The 26,248-nt window shown below is 37.1% G+C and overlaps 2 protein-coding genes and 1 non-coding gene across 3 annotated transcripts in view; 1 reads left to right on the top strand and 2 right to left on the bottom strand.

Annotated features, from left to right (window-relative positions):
• The window catches only part of sh3d19 (SH3 domain containing 19), a 40,186-nt gene extending 18,307 nt beyond the window's left edge, over positions 1-21,879 (top strand). The window contains exons 4-22 of the mRNA XM_066718461.1: positions 4,423-4,463; positions 4,882-4,930; positions 5,578-5,713; positions 5,869-6,064; positions 6,352-7,644; positions 8,801-8,893; positions 10,928-11,040; positions 11,276-11,334; positions 11,720-11,921; positions 12,322-12,390; positions 12,935-13,081; positions 13,571-13,643; positions 14,137-14,267; positions 15,008-15,060; positions 15,936-16,162; positions 16,932-16,981; positions 17,265-17,454; positions 19,118-19,221; positions 20,687-21,879. Coding sequence (XP_066574558.1) covers positions 4,423-4,463; positions 4,882-4,930; positions 5,578-5,713; positions 5,869-6,064; positions 6,352-7,644; positions 8,801-8,893; positions 10,928-11,040; positions 11,276-11,334; positions 11,720-11,921; positions 12,322-12,390; positions 12,935-13,081; positions 13,571-13,643; positions 14,137-14,267; positions 15,008-15,060; positions 15,936-16,162; positions 16,932-16,981; positions 17,265-17,454; positions 19,118-19,221; positions 20,687-20,794 — 3,334 coding nt within the window. The 3' untranslated portion in view covers positions 20,795-21,879. The remainder of the gene's footprint in view (positions 1-4,422; positions 4,464-4,881; positions 4,931-5,577; positions 5,714-5,868; positions 6,065-6,351; positions 7,645-8,800; positions 8,894-10,927; positions 11,041-11,275; positions 11,335-11,719; positions 11,922-12,321; positions 12,391-12,934; positions 13,082-13,570; positions 13,644-14,136; positions 14,268-15,007; positions 15,061-15,935; positions 16,163-16,931; positions 16,982-17,264; positions 17,455-19,117; positions 19,222-20,686) is intronic.
• A 630-nt stretch (positions 21,880-22,509) lies between these two features.
• Positions 22,510-26,011, bottom strand: rps3a (ribosomal protein S3A). The gene is made up of 6 exons (XM_066718462.1): positions 25,867-26,011; positions 24,915-25,018; positions 24,135-24,322; positions 23,798-24,006; positions 23,169-23,278; positions 22,510-22,690 (listed from the first exon to the last, which is right to left on the bottom strand). The coding sequence occupies exons 1-6, from the start codon at positions 25,926-25,928 to the stop codon at positions 22,560-22,562; spliced, it is 804 nt and encodes a 267-aa protein (XP_066574559.1). The 5' UTR covers positions 25,929-26,011; the 3' UTR covers positions 22,510-22,559.
• Positions 24,391-24,458, bottom strand: LOC136765503 (small nucleolar RNA SNORD73). Its single transcript, XR_010821692.1, has one exon. It is a non-coding gene; the product is annotated as a small nucleolar RNA SNORD73 (small nucleolar RNA).
• Positions 26,012-26,248: the final 237 nt, after the last annotated feature.

Genomic DNA, 26,248 nt, shown 5'->3' with positions numbered 1-26,248 from the left:
GTGGATGTATGACTTTCATGTGATTAAAAATTTAGTGGTATTTCCCCGAGTAAATTTATTGTTATACCAAGAGAAAAGGGGATGTTATTCAACTGTAATAGAGACAAACAGCTTTTTTTTTTGTAGAATGTCTGTCCAGATAACAAAAGTTTATTTACAAAGAACATTGTCAGTGCCTCTGACATCAGGACTTCAAGAACACAAAAATGAGTCTTCCAACACACATATACAATTGAATTAATATTTTTTTTGGCAAGTTTTATTTAATAATTTCATGTTGTGGATATGTGTAACCTTTTGCATCAGAAACGTATAGGCCTATACAGTGGTGCTTCAATGATTAAAAGTATTTGAATAATTCAATTTAGTTGAGTGTATTCACTAGAATTTCAAAATGGCATTAGGTGGACAAGCAACAAGTTACTCTGCATGAAACAAACCTAAAAACAAGCTCAATAGTCTATAATTACTCCACAAATACATTAAACACAGTATCTTGCTTACTTTGTAAGAGAGTTGTCTTTTTACAACAGTACAATTTAAATGTTAGAGCAACCATAACGAAAATATCCACGTCTTTGTTGGTGGACATGATTCAGAGGAAGATCTTACTTGGCAAGTTTTACTTCTATTTGTCATCATATTGCATCAGTTTTAACTAACTATATATATATATATATATATAATATATTCATGTCATTGTATATACAAAAGCAGTTTATTTCTGCCATCTAAAAAAAATATTAAAATCAGGGCTCTGACTGAGCCATTCAAGGACATTTACCTTCATGTTTCTTAGGCACTCCAGTGTAGTTTTGGCTGTGTGCTTTGGATCATTGTCATGCTGAAAGGTGAACTTCCATCCCAGTTTCAGCTTTCTTGCAGAAGGCAGCAGGTTTCCTCAATTACTTTTATATGCTTTGTTCCATTCATTTTAACTTCCATTGTCCCTGCCAATGAGAAACATCCACAAAACATGATGCTTCCACAACCATGCTTCACAGTAGGTGAAGGTGGGAGATGCGCTTTGCTAGGTTTGCACCAAACATAACACTTTGCATTTAGGCCTAAAGGTCATATTTTCAACTTCTTGCCACATGGTTATACTTCAAACGCGATTCAAGGTTTGCTTTCTCTTCAAAGGTTCGAACGTTCAAAGGTCTTTTTACAAACCTTCGAAGGTTCACCACGTGACAATCGCATATTTTTTTCTCTTGTTAATAATAACAATGTTTGAATATAGTTGCGTGCCACTGCACCCAATAACGGGTTAATGGGGTGAAGGAGGTGCAGTGGGGAGGAGTATAGGGAGAGGGCATAAAAGGTGATGGGAGGTGGAGACCAGAGACCTGTGTGCGCTGCAGTATTAATAAATAAAATGATTTGTTGTTGCACCCGCAATAATGAGTTGGGTCTACTACCCATGCAAGCTTTACAATACTTAACCACACTTCAGATGTCCTTCGTAGATTATCTAAATTAAAACATGAGATTTGTATACTGCCCATTACTTAAATAAAATGTGTTGGATGTAAAAGAGTTCAAAATCTTCATAAAATGACACTCTATTGCACTTGTCAGCATGCATTGGACTAAATTAAATTTAAACAATTTATTCTGAAAATATACGATTACATGATTTACATAGTTTCTCTTCTGTAAGAGCACTATGCCTCATCTGCCAGCAGGCCTATGGACCACTCTGCGTTGTTTCTTTATCCTCCATTACAGCGAAGTGTAGTGCAATACAATGGAAATATAAAACAAAAAAATAACAACACTACTTTCTTGAGTACCATATTGGCCTAATTTGTGTGGTTCTTGGTATATTGTTGTCAGATGCACACTTCGAGCAGTCTTGGTCATAAAAGCCTGTGGCTCTTGCAGAGTTGCCATTGGCCTCTTGGTAGCCTCTCTGATCAGCCTCCTTCTTGAGTGGTCATCCAGTTTTGGTGGTATGATAAACCTTCCATTTCTTAATAATCATCTTGACTGTGCTCCAAGGGACATTCAAGGCCTTTGATATATATCCCCTGATCTGGTCTTTCAACAACTTTGTTCCAGTTTCTTTGAAACCTCATTTGTGCTCATTGTTGAGTTTTTGCTTTGAAATGCACTACCCAGCAGAGGGAACCTACAGGAACTGCTGAATTAATTCTGAAATCAGGTGAATCACCACAGTTTAACACAGCTGGAGGCCACTTAGCTTGGTGTATGATTTTGAAGGAGATTGCTTACACCTGACCTAATATAGAATTGAGTGAACATTATCCAATAAAGCTATTTCAGATTTTATTTTCTACAGATTTATAGAATATTTTGTTCACTTGGAAGTTGTGTGGTAGGATGTGTGAGAAATGCCAGAACTGACTGAAAGACTACAGGAAGCGTCTTAGTCATCATAGTGACAGAATGATTCACAAAATACTCAATAAATGTGATCAGTGTTGTTTTTTTTGTGTTTTTTTTTTATGCTATTTGCAAAGCAAATGATGTTGCTCTGTGCAGGGTTAGTATCTACATTTTATGTATTTTCAGTTCAATAAATGTCAAGGGAATGAATAAATAGGGAGTGTGGGCTATATATATGTACATTAGAACAGTTTAAATGACCACTAATGCCAGAAAATTATTCTGTGTTCTTCTGTAGACGGCAGCTCTTAACAGAACAGCACTTTGAACACTATTGAACACTCTCTGCTCTCAACCGCTCCTTACAAGAGAATCAAGTGGTGACTGAGACCACAGACACAGGGAAAGGGGAGGAAGGCTGTGGCAGGTGTTATCCTGCACAGCCAGGGTAAACAGACAGGGTACACACATTGGGGTGAGGGGCATGCAGAACAGGACATTCTCACCCCCCAAAATCCCACACAACTATTAACAGTTCACCTTGTCACAGACCATGACTATGAATATCTAGCCAATCAAAAGGACCCCTGAAAGCCCTGGGACTCTCAGTTGATAAAGCAGGTGTCGGATTACTGCTATAGAGAGCAGTGGTCAGAGCGCAGAGGAGAGAGAAAGAAGTAGGCTTTTACACTCTAGCTTATAAACTATATGATTTTACTATGAACCACAATGTTTTTGGTAGCAGACTATTGTTGATGGTATAAAATAAAAATGCAGGTACAATATACAAATGTAAAATGACTGAAACATAAATTATGTGCCCATTTAAATTGTTAAACCGACTGATTTAACTATGACTAAGTAAATTAAATGTAGATTTACAGCCCAAAATATTACTGACTTCCATTTGAATGTAGGCAGTCATTTATTTATTTTTATTTTTATTAATTCATGTATTAATTTGCAGGAATATATAACAAGCAAAACAACTCGATTTTATTCAGAATCCAAAGTCAAGGGTCTTTCGTGGGAGAAAAAAATATCTGACGTTCCCAATTCAGAAAAACATTATTAATATTTATATTTATTAATTTGGAACTGCCAATTGCTTCCATATTTTTCATGTACCTGGTTTAAATGTGGCAATGATGTGACATGAAAAGCAAAGAGATTGCCTTCCTGTGAATATCAGTGTGTGGGCCTGAACTGCTGGGTCAAGTGGCATTCAGAAAAGTAACGTCTTGGCATTTTTAGATGAATATCTCTATTCACAATTCACTTTGTGGTCTTATTTTGAATCTGTTATATGCCTTCATTTTCCATTGTTCTGATCCCTTCCCTGTATATCTGTGTATAAAACTTGTACAGTTTTATGAGAAAAACTGCTTTATTAAAAATATTATAATTATGAAATGTTAGATTTATTTAGTGTTGCAAGAATCTTCAATGTATGCAGATGGGGAGGCTTGCTTCCAGTCCAATAGTATAAACCCTGTATCCAAGAGGGTAACAAAAGCAAGAGAATCCAACTCTAATTTGGAAGCAGTGAGATGGATAGCAAAACAATTATGTAATTTGAAGATAATTGATTATCATGTTTTTATTACACACATAGCATAGATTGCCTTTTTTTGGGGAGAACACTGCAGGTCTCTATTAAGTGATACACTATCTTTGCTGTCTCATCTATAATGTCTTCTTGGTTTGGACTATTACTTATGAATGTTAATTATTACAAGCTCTGTCCAGTTATATTGGGTTTGTGTCTAGCATTTGCATCTCAAATTTACCAAATTGGCCAAAATATATTTTCTTCTACCTTGTTTTAGCTTTCCACAGTCTAGATGTCTCTCTCGTACCATGAAATCATATAATCTTTGACATTAAGAGTAAATGTTCTAGGAAAAAAAAAATCTAAGGGTATTTGATTATTTCCAGCACATTTCCAAATAGTTTTACCAGAGACAAATTTAGTCACTCACTGCAAAAATAAGGTTTTATTGCAAAATATCAATAAATCATTAATTAATCAGTCTACCCAAATATTACTAACTTTTTGTTTTGTTTTAGTCAAGGACCCCTCTCTTCTATAAGAGCAGCCATCAAGAGAAGTGAGTTATTGTTTTAATTAATTGTAACATGTCTTACTTTTAGATTTACTATATAATGTGTATTGTACAGATTTCAAAGTAAGTTGTTCTTGCTGCACAAGGGATATAATTTCCTTTCATAATTAAATGTAACCCCTACATTCTGTAGAATTGTTACAAATAAAGGGCTTTCCCAGTCTGTTAGACATAAATTTAACAAACAGGTTTTGTTTTACTGGCCACCAAAGTTGTTAATTCAACATAACCAGAATTTTTAGAAGTTATAAAACTTCACTGCAAAGTTTATTTAATAATAATAAAAATAATCTCTACTGGAAGGCATCCAAAAGATGTAAGAGATTCATTTAGATGAATGACCTTATAACAGTGGAATTGTATTACAATTGTCCTTTTTCATTTTTTTGTAATATCAATTCAGCAGCGACAACCAGATCGAATGCACAGAACGAGCATCCCAGGGAGAGAAGGTAAGCACTATGTTTATAATGGAATGTTGAAGACTTGACTTGCAATTGCGTCCATATTATTTTCAAGAACATTCATCCTCTTTGCCAAGAAATATGTGAATTTAATCAAAGTAAAAGCAAATGTCTGTGGGAAGACAAAGCTTTCTTGGTGGGAATACTCCTTAAGATACATTGAATGAGTCATTTATCTTTAAAATATTAGGTTCATAATGGTTTTCATCTAAAAGAGTCTATACTGTTATCTATTCAAAATTATATTAGGTAGAGGAGTTTTAGGAGATTAGGATCACCAAACTATTTAATGATACACTTTCCAATAACATTTTTTCATAAAAGTACACTTTCCTATTGCAATGTTTCACAATTGCATCTGTTTCTGTTCTTTGGGTAACTGTTTGCACCAACCACACTAGGTGTATATAAGGGTGTCTGCTAATAAATAATGTAAACGTACTTATGCTATTTGAAATGTGCATCTGCACTTAAAGTCATGTCCCTTTCCTTTACTTCTTTTACATTTGAATAGCCTCTGTAATGAGGGCAGACACCAGCTCAGCACAGCTCAGCTCACTTTTTGAAACTTTACACTTTATTTAAAACAGTGGATGTGTTTAGGGATGTAACAGACTCTGGTACTTTCATTGCAGGCGGCCAGAGATAACCATCCTTTCAGCAGAACCACTGGCGACAAATTCCTGGTTTTCTGGTGCTACTGGGAGTTTTCCACCAGCACCGCCGCCCTCTCAGGGAATCTGGGGCAGTAGCATTCCAGCATCTGCACAGGTAATTCCAGCCTCCCTGAGAGATTATCAGAACCATTCAACTAGAATTAGGATGTGTATAGGTAGCCTTTCAGAGCATAACTAGACTGTGGAACTAGACTTGATTTAATTGTTTTTAAAATGGAGATGATGGCTTAAGCCAGTCTTCTTTTCTAGCCACCACCATCGTACGACCAGGTGATCAAAGAGAAGACACAGGAGCAAGTTCCTGCAACATCTATCAATGTTACTCCTCGGGCTTCCACCACTACGATTGCTACACAAACAGACTTTGAAGAAGCAGATGAGACAGCAGGCACGGGAAGTAATGTAACACTGCAGGCAATTCAAAGTGAGACTGTGCTAAGAATTGGTAAGAGCTCAAGTACAGTTTATAACGATGATAATGTTATTAATAATTGTTTGTTTGGGGTTTAAGGAATAGCAATTTAGAAGATGGCTCAATATAAATGTATTTAAATGCTTGTGGTACTATTTGTGTTACATTTCAGAAATTGCTTAAGAAACGTAATTAAATGTATATATGGTTAGTAGCATGTATAGGTTTATACTTTTTAAATCTTTTTATCACTACTACTACCTTAGGAAAAGTTGTCTTAAAAATATTAACAAACCAATATGTTTGTCGTCTTGTTTTAGCAAGAAAACCTCCAAAACCTCCAAGACCATCATTGCTGCCATCAAAAACTAAATCAGTGGCAAGTGAAACTACGGTTGTTGCAGCTGGGTCTGTTGTGGTTTCTAAAGAGAGGCCAGTTGTCCCTAGTCGTAATCCAGTTGTCCCCTGCAAGCTACCACATGGTGCCAAAAACAGTATAGCTGAAGCCACAAATAACCCACTTGATCCACCTGGGAATCCAGCTGAATCCCTGCTAGTACCTTCTTCAGCAGTGTCTGAACAAGCCAAACCCAATGAGCCTTGCTTTGTCCCCAGTGAGTTTCCTTGTGCTCTAAACGAGACTCTAGTCATCTCCACTGATCCTCACTCAGCAGCTGACCCTGCTCCCAGGGAAGAAGCAAAGCAGCCGGTGCCACGACCTCGATCCAAATTACATTTGAAACCAGTAACCAAAGAAGTCAAGGTACAAACACTAGTGCGATTAAAAGAAGAGTACAGGGGAGAGAGCTCTCAGGAGATCCCAGAGAGCGGGGAAATATACTCGGGTGCATATCTACAAGATCTCTTGGAGGTTTTTTCTACAGATAACCAAAGTGACCAAAGTGACCAAAGTGACGAAACTGAAGAGGACGACATGAATACCTTTGGTAGCCAAAGAAGTATCCGTGCAAAGATCCAAGCCTTCGAGAGCCAATCTAGCATAACTGGTAGCAACGAGGAAATTAAGAAACCTGAATTGCGCCCCCGTACTCAAATGTCAAAGCCCCCAATTACAGCTGCAAAACCTTCTTTAGCTCCCAAACCTTCGAACAGAAGTTTCTGGGAAGGGGACACAGTGACAGAGTCCAAACCACTTCCAGCCATGAAGAACAGCCCTGCTTTGGTATTTCCTACGTTGCAAGGAACAGATTCTGCTTTTGATTTCAATGTAGATCCTTTCAACCTGACCAAAAATAACTATCTTCATACAGTAACAAATAATCCCACTCACTTTGGGACTGAAAGTGTGTCATTTGTTGAAAACCACATTCCAGACCCTGCACCAAGACCAGTTCTCCCAAAAAAGCCTGCAGAGATGGACTTCAAAGACGCAACTCAAACCGAAAAGTCTGTTCCTTTTCTGCCTCCACGGCAGTCTGTTACCTCTGTGGCAAAGAACTTCATGACACAGAATGAGGGATCTGCTCTTAATCAACCCACCCTTCCAGTGCAGGGAAAACCCAGCCTGGACCTATTCAACCTTTATAATCAAAATGCAGCCTCTTTCCCCTTTGGAAACAGCGCAGGGAGTGAGAGCACAGAAACCACAACTGGTAAGGATTACTGTTTTGAAAGGACATTTTCACATTGGTCTTATTTAAGTTTAATTTTTCCCCATAACAATTAGGGAGGTCCTGGGTCCCAGGTTAGATTCTAGCTTCCCCCCATCTGTGTGGGGTTTGCATGTTTTCATTGGGACTGCATGAGTTTTCTCAGTGTACTCCTGTTTCCTGCCATGTCCCAAGTCCCAAAGACCTGCTGATTAGGTTGATTGATCGGCTCTAATGTTGACCGAGTGTGGTGTGTGTGTGTGTGTGTGTGTGTGTGTGGGTGTGTGGTACCCTCCAATGGACTTGTCCCATCCAAGGCATACCGATTCAGGACACAAGTCCATTGGAAGAAAACGGCAGTGGAATGTCTTTTTTTAAATTTTGAATTCAAGCTGATTAAAGTGATTTCCTGATTTAACATGATTTTTTTTTATCATTAATTACCAATTCTGTGAATGCTGAAAAAAGTCTTGCTTGATATGGGCATGTTTTAACACTACAACCTCAATTTTTGAGAGAAGACTGGGTTAAACAGTGCTTAAATTCAATAGCAAAATTATAATGTATTTTATGAAACCCTAAGTGAATCATGTGGACAGCATTTTTTCTTTCTATTTATATTGTATTGATATAGAGCTGAAATACATTACTGATTTCAGAATTTCTACAGCCTTTAAAATGAAAAAGAGAATCTATTTTGTAGTCACTGTTCCTGATGAACATTTTAATTTGACAAATTTTCTGTAATAGTATAGATTAAAATGGATGCATGATTGAATAAGTGTCAGTAGCCCTGTACATTACTTTGTGTAATTGCGCATATTATTTGTGATAAAATGACTAATTGAGATGATTAAGCTATCACAACAGAATGATTGTTAATAATTGTTCAATTTGTGACGTTTAAAGGAGCCTCTATCAGCCTCTTGGTGCCAGAGGATTGAAATGAAGGTTACAAAGCCACGTAAAGATAACCCAATGACCTATTGATAACATGTCAATTTTATTAATCATCCATTATTTACATTTCTAATTCCTGATATATGCATCCATATTAAATTATTAATTTGACATTATTGCTGGAAGATGTGAAGGATTGTTTTGTTTTCCTACTCAGACACTCAGTATAAGCACAATCTTTTGTGCTTTATTTCTACAGACTTTTCTTCCAACATATTTGAAAATGTTCCAAATCGCCCAGCTGTGTCTCGTAAACCTACAATGATCAGAGTTCCCAGCAGACCCAACAACTGTAAGTCATGTTTTGTTTTTTTCAAAAATAAATCATTTTCCAGGCACACAAACACTGCCTTTCAATTAAAAAAACAGAAGAATGGGGAACTATTATGGGACTTTTATGATTGTGATATCACATAGAAAATTACAGTTGACAATTTAAATAAACTTCTCACTAACAGTAACGTTTGGTGTTCAACATACTTGGCTATCATTTTCAAATTTCAGGGATAGTTTCAAAAATAATTGGTATCCATAACTTTGCCACTGGTTCACAAACCAAACATTGAACTGTGTTGTTTAATAGCAAGGATTTTGTGTCTCTTGGAAAAAAAAAAATGGAGCAAAGCGGAGCTAGAGGAGTTGGAAAATAGGGTATGCAGTGGTCATTTGTTAAATCTCTTCATAGAGATAATTCACATAATTTGGATACAAAGTCTTACAGTTGTCATTTAAACAGTGTTGGCTAGTGTTGGTAATGTGACAATTAAAATTCACAAAAATGTACTTTTTTAACCTTTTCTTCAATAGTGTTTGAGCTGGTTTGGTCATTTTTAAATACAAAAAACATACATCTATCTGCTACGATTTCACATAATTTTAGTTTTCTGACAACTGCTTTACCTTTAAAATCTTTTCAAACACTTTCAAGTGTTCAATTGATACCACTTGCTTTCTGACTTTGCTTATCTCATGGGGGCTATTATAAAAATCTGCAAACACAAAATAACTGACCACATCTCTTGGAGCCTTGACTAAAGTTCTCTGACATCTAGTTTGAATTGAGAGTACACATTAATGATAAAATAATATATGTCTGAGAATGTGAACTGGGCAGAACAGAACTATATCACAAAAAGAAAGTTGGTTAAAGAAGAATTGTTCGTTTGTCATGTAATATACTTCATATTTTCCATATGTCTCAAAGTTCATAGTATGCAAATTGTACATATAATTTTGAAATAGCAATGTTTTTCTTTATTTTTAATAAAAGTTTGAATAGCCGTAACAGAAACATGAGTACGGTTACTCGTTGAGGACATGAAAAAAAAAAAAACCTAGCCCCTCTGGTTATCTTGTGATCACGACATAAATTACCCCCCCCCCACCGTTAACTCATGATCACGACATAACGAGCCATTATGAGATGACGTGATCATGAGATGACCTTATCTCTCGCTATCAGAGAAAATGGAACTGTTGTCATGAGCCAAGCTGAGACGGAGGCAGTGCTGTGTCAACACATTCGGTTTTATTTTCAACAAGGTTAATACAGACATTGTTTTATGCCTTTCAATAATTTAATGTGTTATGTCGTTTTTTTCATATCCTTAACGAGCCACCGTACATAAGAACTCGTAATATATATTTTTTCTATATGTATAGTCAATATATTGGTATTGTGAGACCTATGCAATTGTCTTATTACCATATTAACAAATACCCTTTCAAGGGATTTAAAGTAAAATCTTCTATGTCTGTTTGTATGTATGTTATTTTACACCTGCAATTTCTCTGTTGACCCAGTGTTTTTCAGCTCATGTGCTATCAGGCTTGAACTGGTGTGCCACAGAAATATTGGACAAATTCACAAGAAAAAAATAAATTATGAATTAAACACTTCTCATTAATTATCATCAAACAAGTTGCTATCAGAATTACATGGGTCTGTGCATTAAGACAAGCTCAGGTTTATAAATAGTGTGAAGACTGAGGGGTTGGTGTGCCGGACAGAATTCTAAGATTACGTAGATGTGCCTTGATCTTAAAAGGTTGGGAAACACTGAAATATTACCCCCAAAATATATGATTTTCTAATGATTACTCCAGGGAAGTGAGCGATTTCAGTATGAAATGATTCAGTCCCAATTTCAGGAAAAATTATTAGCACAGAGCAAAGGGATTCATTTGGTTTTCTTTTCTTTTAGAAATGGAAGTGCAGTTTTAACTTTCAAGGCCAGCTTTTCTCAGACAAACATATAAACAAAGACATAAAAAAAAAAAACTATACAGTATGTATGTACATTAATTTGACTGAATTATCTTTCAGTATGTGAGGTTGAGACTCCAGACCCTCCACCTCTCCCTGCTCATAATCCAGTGGGTGGCTTTACTTCCTCTGTGATTCGGAAACCCAGCTTTGCCTCAAGACCTGCACCTCAGGTAAGACAGTGTAGAGGTGCTACTTGGGTATTCCAGCACTACTCCATCCTTAAATGATCCTTACAGTAGGGATCTTTTCAGAAAATGGGGGAAGAAATACCAACAATAACATTTGTTTAATTGCCACATTTTGTTTAAATGTGATGTTTTAATGTTATAAAGAGAACTTGGTATTGGAACAGTGCACAAAAAATGCATTTCATTATATTTTTTTGTATTTATTTATATTTATTAGGAATCCATTACTTCGGAATGGAGAGGCAGCTCAATGTCTGAACCAACTCTGCCTCCACGGTAAATATTTGTAATTTCAAGTATTAGGTGATATAAATGTAGTCGTACAACTGCAATTTGAGATACTTAAGTTTTAGCACTCCATTAGCCAGACAAGACAGCTTAAAATATGAGCTTACTCTGACATTACACGCTGCCCACTGAGCCGTCTTCCTAGTCCATCGGCTTGTCTGGGCTCCATGCCTGTTAAACTGCTCTTACAGAACCTGTTTGCAAGTGTGCCAGTATTGCAGACTTTAATAATGGGTAATTATAGTTACTTTATAAGCCAAAGCCCTCAAATGACTTAATTTACAACAAAGTTGCTCTGTAATCAAACAAAAGAGAGAATCATTAAATAACTCAACCATACAGTATACAAATCTCTCATCTTTATCTATCTTAGACCTAGTGGAGGTCGGTCACTGCCTCCCCGCCCCCCTCCCATTAAAGGGACTTCAGGAAGGCTACCCCCTAGATCCTTGGCTCAGCCCCGCTCCACCTCTGTGGTGGCACCTAAATGGCAACAGAGCCAGAAGGTGCAGAAGAAGGGGCCGGTACTACCACCCAGGCCCAAACCTGGGCATCCCCTTTACAACAACTACACAGTAAGCACTTGCTGCTGCTTTCTTTCACTTAACATTTACTAAATTAAGATAGTTTGTCTCCACTTAATGTCACAGATACAAAATATTTTCTAAATGTAATGCCCATTATATAGATGCTTATCTAACTGCTGTTATGTACTTAATGAAAACATAATTTGTTAGCATCTAATTTTTAAACTTTTCCTTACATCAGCCTGTGTGTTTTAATTATTCTGTGTATTTTTGCTGTATTGGATTTTTTTGTATTGGCAAAGATCCTCAAAACATTGCATTTCATGTCACACAATATGCACTTGTAAAGGTTCTGATTGACGTGATGACCTTGTGATAATATCCAACTGTGTTCTTTCACTCTATACCATACACAAGGTACATGTTCTTGTTTTTTGTGTCCTCCAAGCTTGCCATCCCACATGGAATTGCAGAATATGACTTTAATGGCAGGAATCCAGGGGAGCTTTCCTTCCAGGTAAATGGTTGACTATAACAGTGGAAAGATAATAAAAGCATAACCAGATTTCACTGGGTAGTTCACATTTTTACTTTGATTACTAGCAATATACATAACGCCTTGCATAAGGTTTATTTATAACAAATAGTGTATAACTCTCATTGTCTGAAATACAACATGAATGATTGCTGACAGGTACAGTGGCATTGTATACAATCTATTGCGGATTAGTCTACATTACCACGCTGCTCACTTTAAAACTCCTCTGAGCCTCTTGCACTAAGCACTGTTCTGGAGAGACAGCAGATAGAGGGCTGCTGTCCCTTCAAAAGACAAGATTAAAAAGTACCACAGTATGAATAGGCCTGCAAGTGCTTCAATAAGATAGGATGACAATGAGATATACTTCCAAAGAAACCAGAATAAAATAAAATCAGTTGATGATGATAAAAAGTTGTAATGTTTTTAATTATTCGGAGATTCAGTGATCAGAGTTAAGATTCTAAACGTTAACCCTTGCAACAATAAATATGGATACAAATATGGCCATTCTCCTTTTAAGAAAAACGAAGTCCTGGTGCTTCTGGAGCAGATTGACAACAATACATTTGAATGTCAAGTTGGAGACTGCAAGGGTAGAGTTCAGACGTCTTATATGAAGATCATTATACCACTGTCAAAGATGCCCAGCAACATGGAAAGATCACAGGTACTGCCCACTGTAGCTATCTAGAAGTAAAATGTATTTTAAGATTAGTATCTGACAAAATTACGCCTTCAGGATCAGTGCCAAACTGCAGAAGCATATACCGTCCAATTAATAATGTTTTTATTATGGATATTAAGGGCCACAAAGAGGCCATTGAATTTTCATATTCTCTAAATTACATTACACTAGATGTGAATGCACTCCACTAACAGAACAAAACCCCAGTATCAGGTCAGTCCTGGAGGCAAATCATATTACTTGTATATTATTTATATGATTTTGTTTTACATTAACTGTACAGCTGGTAATTCTAACGATTTGAAGTCATGTGAATTATTTAAATGTGTTTTAAAAAGATCCAAATCCAATGAAACCAGATATTTAATTGAGAAAATTATGAGTTTAGAGCAATTATTTGCCTGGCTGAAATTAATCTGCTGCAGCAGCAGCATTTGTTAAACCTTCAGTCTCTTGTTTGCTTCTTTTCAGCCTGTTAGTCCTGGGGGACCCCAGAAAGAGAACAGTGGCCTACAAGTTCAAGTTTTGCATGACTTCACTCCAGGTGATTAACAGAACTATTCATTCTTATTGGCCTTTTTTACCTTGGGAATTCTGTATTGTGACTTTTGAAAGCTTGTATGTATCAATACATTAACCTTCGTTCATTGCATTTCACTAGTTTTGTGAGCAGGAATATAAATACCATAGAACATGCAAAAAATTTATCATAAGCATTTGCTTATATATATATATATATATATATATATATATATATATATATATATATATATATATATATATATATATATACTTTGTGAGTGTATGTACATGTACATATTCTTTATTCATGTTATATAGAACAGGGTTTATGGATTTTATTTATACTTTATTCATACTTTATTTATGAAATTATTGTGGGATCAAACCCATAAGCCACAACCTTGGCTGGCATCTGGTAGACTCAAACATACATTTACAAAACTACACAAGGTAAGGTTGTTATATAGAGAGCTGGGTTGTGGTAGTGCTGCAGTTCAATGTTGTTTCCTTGTCAGAAAACCCTGATGAGCTAGCACTTCGTGCTGGGGACACCGTGTCCATGGTGGAGAGGGTTGATGATGAGTGGTACCGTGGGACTTGCTGGGGCCGCTCTGGCATCTTCCCTGCCAGCTATGTCAAAGCCCTGGTGAGTGACACTGAGGGGAACCCTGACCAGTGGTGTAGGTTTGGTTTCAGAATTGGGGGGGATGTTTTCCCTATACCTATAGAGCCAGGCATACATTATTGGGGGGGACAATGTAACATTCTCTCAACACTGGGGGGATATCCTTAATAGTATTGTAGTCTATTACATCTGTTATTTTGGAAAGAGTTGATTTGAGACTCTTCTAGAGAGAGAATACAGCTACACTCACAGAAGGCAGTGTGAAAGTATAAGCTTGCTTTTCCTCAATAAAACATTCTTGTTTTGTCTCAATACAATACTTGAATGTTTGAAGCTACTAGCAAATACATGGGTTATATACCATCCTCTTTTATAAATTATCTTATGATCTCCTTTCCCCCACAATGTGATGGATATCTAGATTTTTAAGCAAGTGTTAGCTATTATATGACTAAACCTTATGTGTATATAACATAACAGGGTGTGTAAGAAAATATTTAGTTAATAAATAAAATGGTTTAGTATGTATCTATAATTATATTATGGATGATACATGAGTACACAATGTGTGAATGAGAGAGTGCTTTCACACATCAAATACATTAAGTCTTGCTTGGCAGCATGGTGATTATTTAAGTGATTATTTTATTATTTTCTGAGATAGCACTGTATATGTTTATATAACTTAATCATATTAAGTTTGAGCTCCTACAAATGCAATGCGGAAAACCCTTACCATGCTTGTCTGTGTATTCTATTAGTCAAGCATTCCAGCTCCACCTAATGGAAGATGCACTGTGACTGAGCCCATCAGGTATGTGTCCCAGATTAAGTAATTAAACAAATACACAGAGGCGTATAAGGATCATCAGTATGCTGCAGTTCAGTGAAGACATTTTATTTGGTTTTGTTTTATTTCCTGTGATTCATGTAAAGGTAAAACAGTTTATATTAGGATATGTTTTTGAATATATTAACATGTTTTATAGTGTATGAAGTCATGTAGTATACAGGGTAACCAATATTTATGATCATTATGGATTCAAGGGATATGGGCAGCTGGTGTTGGTATCCTAGACAGACATCATTGTGTAGGTATATGATTATGCAACAAATATTTGAAATGAGTTTAAAATAGGTAGATGGATACATATATTAAATTCTATAGAAACCTATAAACTATTTGCCTTAGGGGACAGGCAGACCAACAAACTTGAATGATAGTAAACCAGATTTTTACAGACCTTTGATTGTTCTTGGCAACACCACAGTATTCATATGTGCTTTTTGTTTTGTTTTTTTACAGGTATTGCTACAACACTGACAAACCATTTTTGTATCCAATTACTGGTTTAGGCACACATTCGAAAATACATGGTACCATTAATATCAGGATATAGAGCATTTTGCTTTATTTTGCAATCTGAATTTTTCGGGTTTGCATAGAATTTGAACAATTTTAATTATGAAATGGATGCATATGTTCAAATATAACAGTAATGAAAAGCACTTTTATTTCAGTAATAGCCAGCAATCAGACCTATAATGTCTGAAGAGTTGCACTGCACCGGTGTTGCAGCCTCACTCTGGAGCACTGACACTGTTAGGGTGACATACACTGCTACTGAACATATCAATGTGGGGAGTTTGGCATTTTGTCTTTATAAGCTGTCATTTTTTATTTCTTAGTGGTCCGAGATGTGTGGCTCGGTTTGATTATGAAGGGGAGCAGACAGATGAGTTGTCGTTCTCTGAAGGCGATGTGATTAGGCTGAAGCAGTATGTAGACCAGGACTGGGCCAGGGGGGAATTCGGTGGCCACACAGGAATCTTTCCCCTGAGCTTTGTGGAAATTGTGGAGGATCTACCCACAGCATCAGCCCAGCAGCCTGTGCAGAACAAAATCCCCCTTCCAGGTAGACTCCCAATAACTGCTAGGTTTGTCTGACAGTGTAGTTGTATAAACAATAAAAACTTCTGTTTCCACTCTACCATGGAATAAAGTTTATATATTCTGTACATATATATGTGTAAGTGTTTTATCTATACCAAGAAAAGTGGGAAAGGAAAAAACACCCATTTACAATTAAAACCAGGCCATCTGTAGTGGAAATAACAAACCAAAAGGCCAAGTTACAAATGATTGGGGCAAACTTTACAAGCATGGAGACATTGACCCTATTAGTCAAGGTACAAGAATCAATTGGGTCACTTAGCCAACATTGCTTTTATGATCCTGACATTGGTTGATGCTGTTGTGTGCATTTTAAATGTGTGTATAAATAAGAGCAGAGAGAAAAATAAATGAATGGATCTGAGAACAATGAAAAATCATAATTGATTGAGTGAAAATGTTAAAATGGCAATGGGCCGAGAAGAACAGATCAAAGATGGACAAAAGAAACTATTGAAAGGATCCCAAGAGGTAAAAAAGATCTAGAAGAAGATCACATGAAAAATGGAAAGATGACAGAATAAACTTTGCAGGCATGTCATGGAAAAGAGAAGCTATAGGTCAACACAAGTGGAAACAGCTTGGGGAGGCCTCTATCCAGTAGTGGGTCAATATAGTTTGAGTATAAAAATGTTTAGTTGTCAGTTTATGCAACAGCAAATAATTACTAGCACAGGAAACAAACAAATGGTATACCTTTCAACAAGAGTTTTCTTTTTTTCGGTTATCAGGACTGGGTTCAACCCTGAGAATGAACCAAGATACTGCAAAAGCCAGACGGGTAAGTTTGAAATTGTAATCTATGCCGGTACTTCCTGGTTAAGCACAATGCAAATATTTACAGAGTGAAATTTAAGTGTTAGACTGTTTAAAAAATAAATCCTCCCATTTGCTTTATTTTTTAAATACTGCAAACAAAAATGTTTACACAATAGCATGATACTAGGCCAATTAGGCCACCATTTAAGTCAATCACCTTTCTGATTAAATATCTCCAAAAGATGTCGTTCTTGGCGATCAATCTGCTTTTAGCCATTGAAAAGTTCCCTTGTTCTTGATCTTAGGCCATGGAGTCTGTGGCTGCAGAATGGGCTGTTGCTCTCTATGACTTCACAGCCCAGACAGATGAGGATCTGCCTTTTAAACAAGGGGACCACATCCTCATCACTGAGCACGTCGACTCGGATTGGTGCCGAGGGAGGCTCAATGGCAGAGAGGGCTTCTTCCCAACTGCCTTTGTCCAGAGTTCTGCAGGTACTGCTCTCTGTAAAGAACCTAAATGCTGACTTTTGATAATGTGCAAATCAATCCCCATCTGATATTTTTGTCTTGTACAGTTGATTTAGAAACACAGCATTAGCTTCAGATTTAGTTTGTATTGCTGTGACTTTGTAGCGAGTAGGCATACTCCAGAATGCTAGAAATCACTGAAACGCTGAGAGTGATGAAGATCAATACAGTGTAAAGCTGTTCAGGAATGACAAGAGGTCATGGGCTCTTTATATATAGAAAGAACTACAAGCACAGAGAGATGCAAACACTTTACAATCCATAAAAGTCAAATTGTATATTGAACATGTAAGGGTTTCCTACTAGGAGTATGATATTACCATTCAAGTTGAATACCAACAGTAGAGTTTAGCAAGGAAATCAAATGTGTCTAGGAAGACACTTATTATTGAGGACATCACCTTCCCTTAAATTGACTGGGACAATCAGACTGGAACTACAGAGGTGGAAATTGAAATTGTGGAAATGGTTATCAAATACTTGTTGATGCAGTTTGTCAAAGTACAAACCCGTAATGATTATTATGCCAATGTACAGGTAGATGCATGTTAAAGAAGATTTGGAAGGACTAAGATACATTCAAATCAGCACTCTGAGGTTAAATGGGAAAATGGAAAATTGATTGTTACAATACTCATTTTAAATGTTAGAGATGTTTTCAAAGTCTAGGAAATGGTAGCCTGTGGTTTAGTAGTTCAATTAAAATAAATATAAAAAGAAATTAGGCATTTTATAGAGCATATAAGAGGAACTTCAAACTCAGTTGCAGACATAAGAGGAGTGACATAGATCTATTTGAAGGACCACTACTCTTCCTAGTATAACTTTGATGTAGTTATTAAGTTTATATTTGCTGATGATGCCAAAGTAGGGAGAGTAGTTAATAGTATAGTGGTATCAAAGGAAATAAAATAAAATAAACTCTTCAGGACTTGATGGACGCCAGGCAAATTGAAAGGAATAAAGGAATGCGCATAAATAATCACATTAATGACACTAACTATTTAAGTTAATCACCCATCACTACAAATGTCATATCCAAATTATTGCCCAGAAAAAGACCAAATATCCACTTTCTGGATATCTTACCAATACTTGTAATGTCAATGTCAGTCATTAATGTTGGATGGATGATAATACTGACCTTCATAATGCAAGAGTTGTCAATCCGCATCTTGAACAGAGCAAGTGTCGAGCGGTATATTTAACCGAGTAGAAACGAAGGGCAGTAATGTTCAAACATTACGAGCATTAGTAAGACCTTGTTTAGAATATTGTGTTCAGTTTTGGTCACCATGCCGGGGACATTACACTACCCAGGAGAGATTTGAGGGAAGGGCAACAGGAAGTCCCTGGACACACAGGATTGTTTTGTATAGACAGGTTTGGAGGAATTTAATATATATATATATATATATATATAGGTTTTAAAACAGATTAACCTTGGGCAGACAATAGGAAGCACTGGGACAAACCGGTAGTTCAAGCTTACTCACTAGGTTCCTGCAAAACCATCTGCCAATTATTTACCTAAAGTTTAATTTGTTACTGGGTCAAGAGGATAAAGTATTTGTTTGAGTCTGATTTTCAAGTGGATAAAATGGCAATCACTTGTGTCTCTGTATAGGGTCAGCTGGGGACGGATCTTCTCACAGTAGGACTAATCGAAGAGTAAGAGTTAAAGCCCTGTTTGACTTCACTTCAGAGGCTGAGGATGAGCTCTCACTGAAGGTATGTCCACTACAAGTATAATGCATACATATGATGTAACCACCAGGTAATTTAACATTCCTATTATCTCTTGTTCCTGAATAGTACAATTCTAATCACAGTTACCCATTGATTGTGAATATAATATATCACCTTAAAATTGTTTTTTTTTGTATGTAAAATAGATTAAAAAAAACATTATTAATAACAAATACAGTTTAAAAGTCAGGGTTGCACTGATGTAAAATCAGTGTTTTGTGGTTTTCAAAGGCCTGTCAGGGTGTCAGAAATGCATCTGCTACTTTTCCCCTCTGGGTAGGACTCAAAATGTAACTTTAAAAAGTATATTGCAGTCCTTTAGCCCCATGAATTCAACTAGTGTAATCCTACTGCCATTTTGTCTCGCATACAGTAGTCATTTTCCTATGTCAGTATTACAGTAGGCATCGACATGCATCTAACAGAAGGGCTTCCAGATCCAAAATGCACATTAGTTTGGGTTGGATGTCCTTACTCCCATGAAAAGTTGTGAGCCGGTTAAAAAACAGATTCTTTTTGCATTGATCCAGGTTGTGGGTTTTCAGCTTTTCAGAAGGGAAAACTCTGCCCCCAGAATTTTTCCTAAGTTGTTACAAATAATAATAATAATAATAATAATAATAATAATAATAATAATATCATGGCACCTTTATTTGTAACTTAACAATAAGTTATGCTCCATAAGAAATGTGTAGCTTGTGTTAATTTCCCCAAACAGTAACTTTAATAATAGAAACCAAATTTACTTAATTCGCTATTGGTGTAAATAGTACAATTTATTGTGTATTACAAGCAAATATATTGAATTATGTTTTGCTTTATTCACTATATAACCTGCCATTTGATACTTTGCCAGAAAGACGTCAACTTTCGTAAACAACTAAATAAAAAAAATAAAAAATCGGTATAAAAAAAAAAGTGACTTTAGTGTCACTTTAGGCAACTGATGAAAAAACTAAAAATTACAAGATTTTTTAAAAAGAAGACTTATTTCTCAGATCATTAACACTGTTGTTGTTGGTGAGAACTAATAACTTCTTATTTATTTAATGTATTCTACATATAATTGGTGTAAATGAGAAGCAAAGTCCCAGGTGAACAAATGCGTACATTGTGCATCGTGTATGAATACATTTTTACTATTGCTCTCTAACAACCTGGAAAGCATTCTAAGGACCTGCAGTCTAAAATGTATTCATGATTTGGTTTCAAACACTTTTATCAGGTATATTTCAACAATTTCTGGAGAAGGAAGATTTGTATCTGAATTTGTGTCCAAACATTTAATTATCCTGTATTGAGGGATGATTATGACGTGACTCAGCACATACTGTAAATAAAGTGGCTGGGGTCCCTCCACAGTACATGAGACCTAGCGTGTTGATAAGAAGCATGCTGGCTGCTTTAGGTCTGTCCTTGCAGTGAAAATGCTTCATTTGTTTTATAGGTAGGAGATATAATTACAGACGTGGAGTCTGTGGATGATGAATGGATTTTGGGAGAACTGAGGGGGAAACGTGGTCTTGTCCCGAAGAACTATGTCCAAGTGCTGTGAGAACAATTCATTTAAAAACAAATGAATATAAAGAGCACTGGGAGTGCATTTGAAGAAGATTGCCCTTTCTGGGTAGATGCCTTACAAGAAGATAATCAAAGAATATTGCAGAATGAACTGTTGGTGACTCGGGTCCACATCCATGCCATGCAGCCCAACATAAAAGTGACTTTATTCTCAACAAAATGCAGTATTCCTCCTTGTGAACATAACTTGCTAGTTGCTATTTTCATACATTTTATGACACTAAAGACTTCAGATAATTTGTTACAGCTAATGATACTTTAAATGCTTTTAGCTGTCCTAAAAATAGCAGCAAATGCCTTCATAAATCATACAAAGAGCATGAATTCTTCTGAACTGTAACACTAATATATTGGTATTCATAGTGAACAATTCTCTAAGCACCAGCCAACATTAAACAATTAATCAATGTGCCTTAGTACACCTACCTCCAACTACATGCTCAATACTTGCTCCTACAGTTTTATTATATAAATATAACTTACATTAATGTCTTACTATAGATTAATGTAAGCTATATTTATATATTAAAACTGTAGTATATATAAAATGTGTAAAATAAAGATTAATGTAAGTAAGTAAAATGGTACTTTATACTGACTTTTAATGAGAGGTAATGTCTTACAAATGCATTATATACATGCAATTCAATTTTTAATGCATAAACCCCTTGAATGTGCAATATTTGATTCAAATTGGGACATTTCTGGCATAATTATTTGGGTCACTATAATTAATTTGACTATTTAGAAGTTTCCCTTTGTTTCAGCACCACCTAGTGGCTTTCTTGTTTTTGACAAGGAATTGCACGAATTTTGACATTACAATACACAATTGGTGTTTTGAGAAGTTGAATTTGTTCCAAAGATGAAATGGTAGTGATCACTCCATTGTCAATTAGGGTATGCACTGCTAATCTCAGTTTATGGAGGTTTCTATAACTGTATCAAAAATAAATGTGGTAATGTAATGCAAACCTAAACATTGCTTGTATTCCAACTGATCATCTGCCATGTACTGTATTGTGTCCATAATAAAGATTTTTAAAAAGTCAAAAAAGATCCTGTCTTTGGTTGGTTTAGTTTGCAGAGTAAGTAAACTCACCCTCCAGCAACACTGAATGCATTGTAAAAATACCCTGAACATCCCCACTCCATGACCAGAACAGGAACTGCTCACTGACTGACCGGAGGCCTTCAGTAGATCACAGCCTCACATTAAGGCTTGGAATATTTCCTCTGCCTGTTTAAACATCCAGATTTTGTAAAAGTATATTTATCATAGCGAACAGGAGCTCTTTATAGACATTGCATGTTTTTGTGCATGAAATGGTGGGGTCAGTTTTTTGGGGGAGAATTTGCTTTAAAATGTAAAATGGCATAGGTTATTTTTCCAAGTGATGTAGAAGCATGTACAAACCTAATGTTAAACTTGCTTAATTTCTTGTATATTTAATTCCTTATAACATGAACAGGTTTCCACTTTTGTTTTAAAATGCAGATGTAATTCCTTACCCAACCTTAAGAAATTCTAGCTTTCATACATTCCCATCTCTTTCAGAACCATGCTTAAGGTGGTGTCCATTATAGACTTTAATAGGGAAATTGAAAAAGGGTGGCCAAAAGTCTAATGATAAAGAACTCTGCTAAAACTGCCATTAGAAATGTTAATATGAAAGTAAACAAGTCAAGTTTCAGGCTTTTACTTTTTCTTTTATTGAACTGTGCTTCATCTGAACATTTCAGACTGTCTCCTGGACTGGGGGCTCGTAGCCATCAGCCCTCTCCACTTTTGCACCAGATTCATCTCCTGCTGGCTTGGCAGTGGTGCTGGTGCCTCCTCCCTCGCCATGAAGCTCCATCAGTTTGCCCACTGCAACCACACACACACAAACAGTCAACACTCGAAAACATGCCTTTATATTCTTCTCCTGTATCAGCAAGGCTGGTCAGAAACCTTTTCATTATACCAACTTAAATGACTGCATATACATTCATTAAAGTTTAAGCGCTGCACTACTTAAGGGACACTGTGTTGTCTAATGAGCACGAGCACTTCTGGTCCTCGTTTAAGACAAGGTGGAACTGAACTGTTCTTTAGTAGTCCAGATCTTTTCATAGTTGGGTGCCAGTAAAATGGTCAATAACATGAAGCCTTTGGTTAATGTCTACCATCTAGTTATTAAAAGAACAGTTGTAAGCACCATTTTTTCACATAATGAACAAAGAAAACCTTATTAGTTAGGCTCATTAGTTTAACCACTCACAAGTGCTGACCCAATTACAACATGCCTTTGTTAAAACTGGAGATTGGTTTGCATCTCTAAACCCATATTTAAAAGTGTACTTACACTCAAACTTAGGCTTTTTGAGCATCTTGACCTTCCTGACGAAGACGTCGTGCAGGGGGTAGATCGACTGACAGGCCTTTTCAATGTCCTTGCCAACACTGTCCGGAATCCTGCAAGACCAAAAATAGCATTAGTATCAGTAATAGAAATAGAGATCTAGTATAGCATACAAAGTCTAAAATATCAACACATCCCTAACGAACATAAAATGGGTGAAAAACACACTAAAGGATGTTTATATTTAAAGTACATATTTATACACAAAAGATAGGGTGGGTAGTTTTATACTTTGAAAAAATTCCACTGCAGACTAAATGTGAAAACTCCAGTAGATGAATGGATCTTTTCATATTTTATCTACAAATACAAAATGTCTTGGAAATTAAAAATAACATGTTCCCGTTAGTTGACACCAAGAGGCTTAAAGTCTCAAATTTGTAAGCAGGAAACTGCCATTCCAATATCCTTGTAAAAAGATGACTATCAAAACACTCCCCAGCAAGAGAAATATCCCTAGTAATGATTGAAAAATGTGAAATGTCTGCCCAAGACACTCATTTGTTTGAACGGTCTACATTTAAAGCCTATGAAGCAATGCCACTGGGCAGTAGGACAGGCAGGTGACTTACAGCTTGTTTACAACTTCCTTGAGGTCGTTGGTCTGTACCTCCCGGGTCATGATTTCCATCATCTTTTTGCGGATCTGACGGACCTGCTGGTGCTGGGCATAGGAGGTCTTGCGGATCTGGTTGGCCCGCTTCTTGGTGAAGCCCACGCAGAACAGCCGAAGCAGGTAGCCGTCGGTTGTCTTTACATCGACATGGGCCTCAATCATAGTCTGCAGGACAAAAGAAAAATCTTAAATGGGTTACACCAAAAGAAAGTGGGGGTAGAGAGACAGGCTACATTCACTGACTGTTACAAAAACAGAACGATTAATGCCAGGTTACATTCAGTAAGCCCTACCTGCCATTTCTTGACCATGGAGCACATCTTGTCACGGGTGAGGTCCATGCCATGGAAGTTGGTCAGACAGTTCTTGCCTTGGACATCTTCTGTAATCAGCTTGAATTTACGGAAGGCCACCTCATCGTTCTGCAGATCAGCCAGACTGACTTCGAACACGCGTCCCTTCAGACCGTCGGAGGCGATTTCTGCACGAGAATAAAACAGATTAGTAAAGTGCCCCATTCAGTGGACAGCAGGCACGCTGCCACATGGGAATATCAGTTGATCTCAAAACCAGTCATCACGTCAGCTCATTTGGGACCGAAACAGTCATCACATATTCCCGTTCTTTTGCAGGAGTGAACACTATAAAATAGATAAACAGCAGTAGCAGTTTCAGGTACTGAGGAATTACCAATAGGTTTAAAATATCTTCACAAAGCAGGAAATAAAAAGGTTGCTTTAAATTTCTATTCTGATCAAAACTGAAGATAAATCTGAAACTATCACATGGAAAAGCATCCAGATCCAATAGAACTAAAACTCACAACATAAGTGATGGAAAGGCAGACATCTTAATTGAAAATGTTTCAACATCAACATACAAATGCACATTATATTTGCAGATCTAGATGATGCTCTGCCTATTCTTAAGGATTTCAGTACAAATCCAGGATTTAATCAAACTATGAGGTGTCCAAACCTTGCAAGGGAATGAATATGAATGGACTGTATGAGCCATGCTGACAGTGGATAACACAGCAGAGAGAAAGGGACTTCAAACAAGAGGAGGCTTACTGGTTCCCTGTGTCCTGGTGACCAGCGTCTTCCCCAGGTTCCTGATGTTGAACATGGCTGGTGCCTTGACATCATACCAGTCCTTCTTGGAGAAAGGGTCCACCCTGGGGAGGAGAAGACACTTTTCACATGCTTGTGTGGACTGCTTTCAGCGTGTCCTAAAGCACAGCCCTGCATCCACACAGGCTCTCACTCAACACCAGAGGTCAACAAGTACCACCCCGTGTACAAATACCCAATCACTTTCTTTAGCATGTAACTTAACTCACAAAAACAATTTCACTTGGTCCAAATGGAAGATCTGCACGACTAAAGTAGTGCCATTAAAGCATAGGCCTACTCTGCGGTTTGCAAGCCCTCACCCAGTTGTTAGACAGCAGTACTGCCACTCGCACTGATTCACTCATTCAAAAACGCGTTGTACCTTGTGCTGGTTTCACTCACTCATTAAACAGTTAATGCAAACACCATTACCCAAGTCGGCGCAGACGTGTGCTTCACACGTTTGCCAACATTATGCTCGACATTAAGCACTTAACTGTAACCTGGAGAGCTGGCAAGTGGAAAGCACGACAGTATTTAGTGCAAAATAAGGCTGAACTCAAGCCCGCGGTCTCAGGAGGTACAGGCCCGAGCACGGACTCACCATAACCAAGCCGGACCAAACATTCACCCTCACACAGGCATTAATACTGGCGAAGACGACACTTTAACGCTTTGTTTTATTTAACACACATTTTAAAATATCTTTAATCCAACTGATATTAACAACTTCAACCTCCCCTACTCGACTTTCTACACCGGGAAGGAAACGCCGCATACTGGGGGAGTCGGAGCAAGGGACTTCATCCCATTGATATCTCCTTCATCCTTTACTTATAACACTGGGAATCCAACACGTAGTAATCTGAACATCCATAATATTGTTATTGATATATATTGAGTAACTTACACCTTCTTTTTGGCACCTTTCTTGCCTCCTTTGGTCAGCCTCTTATTCTTGCCGACTGCCATGTTGGACACACAGAGTGAAAGAGGAGGAACATGGCGCTACCGCGAGATTTTACACCGAGATCTGAGACTCTCGTTTCTCGCGGGATTTCGCCCGTGAACGCCACGCCCCCGCGGCGCCGCTCAGCAATGCGGAAGTGCAGCCAGACCCGGCGGCCAGGGGTTATAACTACACATCCTCTGTTGCATTACTGTGTCTGGGTTATACTTTCATATTGCCAGAATCAGCATCGCTTATAATATAAATGTCTTTGTCAAATATAACGCAAGTAGGCTGTCTTCGTATTTAACGTCATTTTATGTTGTTTCCTGTAATACTTCTA

This window comes from Amia ocellicauda, chromosome 12, assembly GCF_036373705.1.
Source record: "Amia ocellicauda isolate fAmiCal2 chromosome 12, fAmiCal2.hap1, whole genome shotgun sequence".
Taxonomy (NCBI): Eukaryota; Metazoa; Chordata; class Actinopteri; order Amiiformes; family Amiidae; genus Amia; species Amia ocellicauda.
The sequence above is the reverse complement of the archived record's forward strand: the minus strand, read 5'-3'. Positions and strand labels throughout refer to the sequence as shown.